Source organism: Prenolepis imparis, unplaced genomic scaffold (assembly GCF_030444845.1).
Source record: "Prenolepis imparis isolate NDT839.2.m4 unplaced genomic scaffold, iyPreImpa1.0 SCAF_11, whole genome shotgun sequence".
Taxonomy (NCBI): Eukaryota; Metazoa; Arthropoda; class Insecta; order Hymenoptera; family Formicidae; genus Prenolepis; species Prenolepis imparis.
This window is the reverse complement of record NW_028141169.1, coordinates 9,992,124-10,000,965: the sequence shown is the minus strand read 5'-3', so window position 1 is coordinate 10,000,965 and position 8,842 is coordinate 9,992,124. Positions and strand designations below refer to the sequence as shown.

General features: G+C 35.5%; 3 protein-coding genes across 3 annotated transcripts in view; 2 read left to right on the top strand and 1 right to left on the bottom strand.

Annotated features, from left to right (window-relative positions):
• The first annotated feature begins 32 nt into the window (after positions 1-32).
• Positions 33-2,308, top strand: Wwox (WW domain-containing oxidoreductase). The gene is made up of 6 exons (XM_083049022.1): positions 33-224; positions 630-866; positions 950-1,145; positions 1,224-1,409; positions 1,491-1,746; positions 1,986-2,308. Exons 2-6 carry the CDS (start codon positions 752-754, stop codon positions 2,187-2,189), a joined length of 957 nt encoding a protein of 318 aa, XP_082905148.1. The 5' UTR covers positions 33-224; positions 630-751; the 3' UTR covers positions 2,190-2,308.
• A 383-nt stretch (positions 2,309-2,691) lies between these two features.
• Positions 2,692-6,437, top strand: Tango6 (transport and golgi organization 6). Its single transcript, XM_083049018.1, has 8 exons — positions 2,692-2,879; positions 2,960-3,062; positions 3,147-3,387; positions 3,474-4,001; positions 4,182-5,396; positions 5,472-5,673; positions 5,902-6,053; positions 6,132-6,437. Exons 1-8 carry the CDS (start codon positions 2,813-2,815, stop codon positions 6,435-6,437), a joined length of 2,814 nt encoding a protein of 937 aa, XP_082905144.1. The 5' UTR covers positions 2,692-2,812.
• A 7-nt stretch (positions 6,438-6,444) lies between these two features.
• Rab3gap1 (RAB3 GTPase activating protein subunit 1) overlaps positions 6,445-8,842 on the bottom strand; it is a 29,342-nt gene continuing 26,944 nt past the window's right edge. Inside the window, exons 10-15 of the mRNA XM_083049020.1 lie at positions 8,665-8,806; positions 8,115-8,295; positions 7,946-8,045; positions 7,469-7,788; positions 7,061-7,261; positions 6,445-6,994 (exon numbers count right to left, since the gene is read on the bottom strand). Of these exons, the coding sequence (XP_082905146.1) occupies positions 6,752-6,994; positions 7,061-7,261; positions 7,469-7,788; positions 7,946-8,045; positions 8,115-8,295; positions 8,665-8,806 (1,187 nt within the window). The 3' untranslated portion in view covers positions 6,445-6,751. The remainder of the gene's footprint in view (positions 6,995-7,060; positions 7,262-7,468; positions 7,789-7,945; positions 8,046-8,114; positions 8,296-8,664; positions 8,807-8,842) is intronic.

Here is an 8,842-nt window from a genome sequence, read left to right as displayed (position 1 = left end):
AAGCAGTGGTATCAACGCAGAGTACTCGTCATTTGTTTCGATAAGAACATAGCACTTTCGCATGAGAGTGATCAAAGATCACTCACTTAATGCAAGAAAGATGTATCTGACATGAGTATGCAGAAATTCTCGTTCAAAGATTATAATATTGTGTTGCAGTCATTACACGAAAGGCACCCAGTGGACGCATCCTAGAACAGGTCGTAAGAAGATCGTCGACGGAGGTATGTATTTAATTTTGAACCTATATCTGACTTCAACATTTGCTTCATGATCATTTTGTATATAATTCTGAATAATATTTATTTAATTTCATATAACAACTTGCAGTGTAATAGTAGCTGTAAATTTTTTATTTTCGCAGAGTATGAAAAATATTTATCTTGTGAAAAATCTTGCTCGCTATGATCTTATAATAATTATATTATTATATTAGATATAAATATATATATATATATAATTAATATTAAATTTATTAATATTAAATTAAAAGTAAAATACTCAATATTCAATTAGATTTTCCATAGAGTCCAATTTAGCAGTACAAAAAATTATCAAAATAAATTACGAATATGCAGTAATTAAAATAGAGACTCATATCAGATATATAAATTTAAAAATTTATTTAGAATTACCACCTGGATGGGAGAGGTGTATATCAGATGATGGTAAAGTGCTGTTTGTTGACCATACAAATCGTACAACAACTTACACAGATCCACGACTAGCATTCGCTACTGAGTATAGAGAGATGTCTCAACCAGTGCGACAGAGGTTTGATGGAAGTAGCACTGCTATGGCAGTGTTACATGGCCGAGATTTACGCAATAAAGTCGCTCTTGTTACAGGAGCCAATGCAGGCATTGGTAAGTAAAATTTACTAGTACACAATTTTCTGACAATTGCCCTGATAATTTTACTGATTAGAGAAAACTGTCTGCATACACAGGATATGAAACAGCCAAATCATTAGCTTTACATGGCTGCGACGTGATATTAGCCTGTAGAGATATAGAAAAGGCTAATGAAGCTATAAAACACATTCAAGAAGAGAAGGAGACCGCAAATTGTGTGGCTTTAGAAATGGACTTATCGTCACTGCATAGCGTGCGAGAGGCTTTTGAGCAATTCAAGCAGAAATTTAAGTAATTTCATTACATATTTGTTAAAATATTATAGTCATCAATTATTTGACTTTGTAATGAAATTTTCCAATTCTTCAGATCTCTTGATATTCTCATTTTAAACGCCGGTGTGTTCGGATTGCCTTATCAGTTTACAAAGGATGGTTATGAAACGACATTTCAAGTCAATCACTTGTCGCAGTTTTATCTGACGCTTTTGTTGGAGCATATTATACAAAGTTCCAAGAATCCTAGGATCGTAGTAGTTTCCAGTGAATCTCACAGGTAATATCTCAATATATTCTACTTCATAATTAAGTACAAAATCAAAATCTTCCTAATTATAATACTTTATATATAATACAGATTTTCATCAATACATACTCCAGAAGATATTCATCAGTCAACTTTGTCACCGCCGGCGTACAAATACTGGGCGATGGCAGCGTATAACGACTCGAAGCTCTGTAATCTTTTATTCGCGCAAGAACTGGCACGAAAGTGGCCTTCTGTAAGCGTATTTGCTTGCCATCCCGGTAATCTGGTGTCTACATCTCTATCGCGTCATTGGTGGTTGTACCGATTGTTGTTCGCCTTAGTACGACCGTTCACAAAATCATTGGTATGGAATACATTTTCTAACAAATTTACGCAAAGTGCAATAAATATTATAAAATGCAAAGAGCGAGTTTTGAAAGAGCACAAAAAGAAATGTGATTGTTTAAATTTACATTCTTTCAAATATTTGTGCTTCTATTTTAACACACTTTATTGTTTCATGATTATATTACTTCTAGTTTTATTTGCTATAATTTGTGAAGAAAAAAAATAAAATAATTAATGACACATAATGCATTGCAGCAACAAGCAGCGAGCACAGTAGTATTCTGTGCTACGGCACCTGAGCTAGAGGGTGTGACAGGTGGCTATTTCAACAATTGTTATCGTTGCCAACCATCGAATTCAGCATTAAATCTTGCATTAGCCACGCGATTGTGGACTTTCAGTCAGGATATGATAACAGATATCTTAAAAAAAAATGGGGATAATTATAAAGATGAATAAGATTTATTAATAAGAGCAAACAGCCACAATATATCACCCATTAGCAGGTAAAATGGAAAAGAATGTTTTTAATCATATAATTGTATGATATATTTGTGTATATTTGTAAGAGAAATAAATATTAATATAATATAATTAACAATATAATTAACAATATAATTATACTTTAATACTTAATATAATTAATAAAGTATTATATAATTATATATTATATAATATATAATTAATAATTTTATAATTTATCAATATTACAATTTATATTAATAATACAATTAATAAATATTAATAATATAAAAATATAGGCGCGTGCATACAAATAAATATAATCGAACATGGGATCGAAAAATGTAAATTATCTACTTTCGATTTTTCCCTCAGTTTCCAAATTCACTTTTTAATGATACACATATAGATACAAAGATATAATCAAAATAATTTTATTCAATTTTATTAATACAATTAATTTTAAATATGAATGTGCTCGCATAAAAAAAACAGGTTCTGCAACATGTCATTGGTCATCACTCGTCACATGATTCATGTAGTCATTTCCGGAAATGGCTAAACGGTGTTCTTTTTGCTCAAAGTTTAGTGGAATCTAACCTAAATTTGTAAATAAACACATGAAAGAAATGTTAGAAAACATGGATTATTACGAAGTGTTATCCACATTAATATCCAATAATGATGGTAAGCTTTCAAAGATATATGTTCAAATGATAAATTAAACATTAATATATTGCATTTTCTAATTTAATCTATGTTTGCAGATTGTGCTAAGAATTTTAATGACAAGTTGACACGAATATTGGAGAAAGTAAAACCACTTTTAACAGAAGACGTAAGACAATCGATCAGAGATGTCAACGTCAGGTAAAATTTTATATTGCTAATTTACAAAATGTAATGTGCAAACTCTCAAGATTAGATATATTTTAAATATGTTTTTATTTATAGAGATCAGTATCTGCAAACAATAATTTATATGTTACGCAACATTAAAGAAAAAAATGCAAGAGTAGATACCGATGCGCCTATTAGTGTAATGCAATTTCGTTCTATAAAAATTGCAGTGGAATTAATAGTAGCGATTGGAATTATACCTTTTTTATTATCTGGGGTTGGTGTAAGCATGGCTAAATTATGTCCCAAAGCTTTAACAATTTTTCAAGAGGAAGAGGAATTGGGTTCCCTGGAGGTAAGATTGTTTCCAAATCTTGCGAAATAAGATATTTGTATTATGTAATTTGATAACTTATATTTTATATAAATTTTATGTTTCAGAAATACAAACGATTATGTTTTTCAACAAATTCACTTCTAGATCTTTTTGATGATCTCAATTTACGACCAGCTGTACTTTCCCAAATCGGTTCACTAATGGCCGCCTTGTTGCAATTGTCTCATGCTCCATTGGTTAAACCATCGAGCAAAGTTGAACAATCCTCAAATGTAAATAAGCAAGAATTTCATATGACAGTAGAAGAATATCAAAGGCTGCAAAATCATCAGAAAGAATTTCATACTAAATTCATTTCATTATTAAACAATTGCCCACAATACTTATGTTTCCGAGAATTAATGGTAATTCTTGGAATGCAAAATGCACCAAAGTGGCTGCGTAAAGAAACTCAGAATTATTTAATTAAAATTCTTGTACAACCAAATGGAGTGTTATCGTTAATCGCCGCGATTTGTGAGGATGATTTGGATCTGGGTGCAGATTGGAGGAAATTGGAAACAGTTTCTAAGTTGTTAGCAGTATCGCATGGAAAGAATGCGGAAGAGTATTATAAAACTATATGTCCACAGGTATATCTATATTTATGTTAATTTTATATATATATATATTAACAAATAAAGTATATAAAATATATTTCTTAGTATTATATATATATCTATATAACAAATTAATGTAATATGTATAATAGATTTGTCATGTTTTAATGCCGATCTTTTATAAATTGTTAATTTTTTTTTTTTTTTTTCTAGATTTTAGATCTGCTCTCTTCAGGAAATATAAATAGTTCAATGATAGCAAATTGCTGTATTAGGGCTCTATACGATTACAATTCGAACGCATGTCAAAAGTATATTGTAGAAGTTATTTGTGCACCTTTATTAACAAAAGAACCGTACACTGTAAAATCCGAGAAGGAAATAGAACAGTGTATAGAAAGTTTAGCAAAATGTTTCTTAACAGAAGATGCCAAGTTTAAGCATCTACCTTGTACAGTAATTTTGCACGTCGCTACGCCTTTATTCTGCCTGCACAATACAGTTCGCGAAAGTGTTTGCATATTAAAAACGAATATACGACGACTGTTGTTGAAAATTCTTGAAGAAGAGACTACACGGGAAAATCTTTATTCAGCTTTCCTTGGACACGATACGTCGGCAGAATTCGGAGATTACGTGACGGTACAGTTCGGGCCAACCGGTGGTCTCGAGATTACTGGTCTGAATAAAAATTTGAAATACGAAGAACTAGCTGATGCCATTTTCGAGCTAGTATCCATCGAAAAGAATTTATCCCCCAGCTTATTCTGTTACATGTTAAAGTTTCTGTCGAATATAAATAAGTCTAGCTACAAAGTTGAACGACAAAACGTGCTGGAAACAGAAGATGATAAAGTAGAACATATTGCGTTGCAATTGGCAGCTCACAAACTTCTGTCGCAATTAGCCAGCACTAGTACCATCCAAGACGCACAAGTGAAAAATCCCACGCCACTGCTATCATTTATAAAATCATTGTTCGAAACATATACAAAGAGCTATCAAGACAAAACAGAAGAGGAAAGCGAATGCGAAATGCTATACATCAGTTTAATGCTGATCAAATTTCTGGTTGAGAAGAAATCTGCGCTTGACATTGATCTCTTCAAATATTTTGCTACATTTTTAGAGGACCATCGCAGGAATTCGAATATGCCGATGCAACTTAAATCATTGATCGACGAAGTGGTGACCTGCATCGTGACGCATCCAAATGAAAAATCACGAGCCAGAATCGAAGAGAAGAAATGCTATCAAGACATGTCGACAAATTCAACGACGTCGAACAAATTTGACGAGGCCATCAGGGATCTCGCGGATCCGTTACTTCCTGTTCGTGCGCATGGTCTCATAACGCTCACGAAACTGATCGAGAATAAGGATCCTTGTGCCATCGCGCGAAAAGGAATCGTTTTGCGTTTATTCCAGGTAATTGCTTTAATTTAAATAAACTCGCTAAACCGTGCGTTTCGCAATTTATTTCACTTGGACATTTGATTGCAGGAAAATTTGAAGCACGAGGACTCGTTCGTATATTTGGCGTCTATTAACGGGCTGTGCGCATTGGCAACTGTATTCCCGAAAGAAGTCATAGAGATACTGATGCCAGAGTACATTGATATGCCCAATCGTGCAGACGCGGAAATCACTGTCGAAACTAGGATAAAACTCGGGGAGATACTGGTCAAGACAACGAGAGCTTTGGGTATGCGTAGAAATCTTTTTTTATTCTCCTATAATTTTAAAAAATCATACAAATTTGTTTTTTATCTAAAATATTAACTCTTTTTTTCTTCCGCAAAATTATTAAATATCGCGATAAAATTATAAAACATATCCCTTAACAAATTATCGTTATTTAAATTTACGAAAATACATTCAGGACACGATAAAAAATCAGGCAAATAATTAATTAAAACGTGATATTTCGCAGGTGAAATGAGCGTAGTTCACAAGAACGCGCTAGTCAACGGCTTTTTGTGCGCGACGCGTGACGCGGATTCCTTGGTACGAGCCTCCAGTCTCTCTTGCTTGGGAGAACTCTGCAAGGTGTTAAACTTTCGATTAGGGAATCTTCTTGTCGAGGTACGTATATATGAAAGGTTCAGGAAACAGAGAGTATCGAACGAGTCTTTCTGAAACTCGATCTTAACGTCTTTATAGATTCTTTACTGCACCACGTGCATAATAAAATCGGACAAAACACCCGAATGCCGCCGTGCTGCTGTGCTGGTCGCTACGCTTTTATTTCGCGGCCTCGGCCGGGACACGTTGACCAGTCTCGGTAGCGATCTGGTCGACTTGTATCGCGGATTGAAGCACTTGCGCGACAACGACGACGATCCCGTATTACGGCTTCACGCTCAGTTGGCCCTGGAGGAGATCGATCACATTGTGCGGGACTTTCTATCCGCGCCGCCTAAACTAAGGAAGAGAATATTTTTGTTGGATCCACCGTCCATTCCATAATACAACTAAACACGGTATGTTTTGTATATACAACCTTATATAATTTATAGTTAATTTCTAAGTCTAGATAAATATTTTCCATAAAAGATGTCTATTCACAATATACATACGAACGAAAAAAGTCCGCATGACTTAAAAGTATCGCACGTTATATTGTACACACGATTGTTTCCGCCACGGAAATGAAATCGAAAGCTGTCTGATACATTGAAGAAATAAACTGACGCATGATTCGTAATCACTTCTAATCGCTGCAAACTCGACGTTGCGGACAATTGTATAAATTTCACCACGTCGACGAATTCCGGCCGACATTACAGAAACGTCGTATCTTCGGAGAAGAATCCGGCCAAGCGAATATGATCTCGTTTAAGACAAGCGTAAAGTCGCTGCGGTTGCGGCGTGGAGGCCGGCGAAGGCCGTGGCATTATCGCCCGTAAAATAAACTCCTTGCACGACGGCTCGGGAAACGTTTTATGCCGGCCATCTCCTGCGGCGTTCGTTGCGTCGTTGCTGGTATTGCTGGTATTGCTGACGGACGTCATCATGTGAGCGGCCTGAAACAAAGCCGAAGTATTTTATATTGAAATGTATGATAATTAGGACTCTATAAAAATTACTACCTTCTGAGCGTCGCGAAACATCGTCGTTATTCGGGCTCCGATGTCTCCCCTGGAACCACCGGGTACGCTCACTTCCTTCCCTCGCATCAACTGAATCAAGAAGGATGTAAATTCTTTGGAGTCTTTACCGCCTAACTTGTGCTGCAGCGAATTCACCTGTGCGACTAGCGCCTCCACACTCTCGATGTCGCGCGTGATTTCCTGAGAGAGAATTAAAGTAACATGTTATATAAACATTTATATAATAATATATATATTAATTAATATAATTAATTATTATATTATTATATATAATAATATATAATGATATATAATATTCAATAATTAATTATAATAATTCAAATTAATGAATAATCGTAATAATCCTAATTATGATAGATAGGAAATTCTGATCGACGCATAATATACCTCATACAATTGTAGCTTCTGATGAATCGGTTTCGTCGCAAATTGCAATTTATTAAGTATGTTCTGCGCTACATCCAGCAAGCTCGGTAAAGCCTCCTGCTTTTGCGAGCTCAGAGTGTGGAGCGCGGCGTGCGTCAGAGACGGTAGCAAAAGCTGCGCGACCTGGCCTATTCGCTTCGAGCTCAGATAATGCAGAGCCTTCTCCGCTTCTCGCGTGTCGTCGAACAATCGCTTTTGCCGGTGCGCGGGAACTGGCTGCGCCGATGCCCAGGTCGTCGACCACGGATTATCGGGGATCATCATACGCGCCGACAAGTGGCCTGCATTTCGACATTCGATGTAAAGATTGTTGCAACAAACGTCATTAATAAAAATTTCAGGACAATCCTTATATTCCTATATAATATTTTAATTGGAAGATATATATATATTTACTAATTTCCTGAAATTTTTATGTATCGCGAAAACAATACTGACCCTTCCCTTGTCCCCATTCGTCGACGCCCTCTTCGTCGATCCAGTCTCTCGGGGAATACCATCGAATGAAGTCCTCCAATACTGCGCCAGGATTTGCCGCCTATATTATATAAAATAAATATATACTTCGTAAAAAGTTACATCGCCAGATTTTAAGATCGATACAAACCTTGAAGGATTCCATGTCGGATAGCAAGGACGCGCTCATCATCCGAGCTCGCATTTCAGAAGCATACTTGTCGGTTCCGAGCTGCATCATCACCTGCGCATCCTCCTCCAGTTGATCTTCCGTCTTCGGTACGGGATCTTGCGTGATTGGTAGATAAAGAGGATCTCCAGTTTGAATCAGCCTACACATCAATTTCCATCCCATTGAAATCACAAAACTATATTTTTTTTCAAACTATACTACTCCGCGAACAGAGTAACGCGAATATTATATATGCGAATATTATAATTGTAAAAGATATATAAATTGTTCATATAACGCTGAAAATTTTTTATTAGCAGCTAGCACACTAACTGCTTAAAAAGAGTGCCATAAAAGTAAAAAAATATCATATATATTTTAAGATATGAAGATACTAATTTATAATTTTCGTTCTTTTTTCAGTTAATTAAATTAAAATACTTCAAGTTCATAAATCAAGAAGAAGAATTTCACTCTATAAGTTTCATCTCGATCAATTTGCGGCTGTCACTCATTAAAATAAGCCAACCTGAGTGAGGGATGTTTAGCCAATCTTCCCGTGGGCTTGTTCCATAGCAAGTGCTTCGCCTTCAATTGCATCCTGGTTGACGAAATCTCCTCGCTTGCCAGCTCTTCGCTCGAACATTCGAAGAATTCCTCTTCTTCGGACTCTGCGGAAACCGAACCAAAGGGCTTTCAAGTTTCTC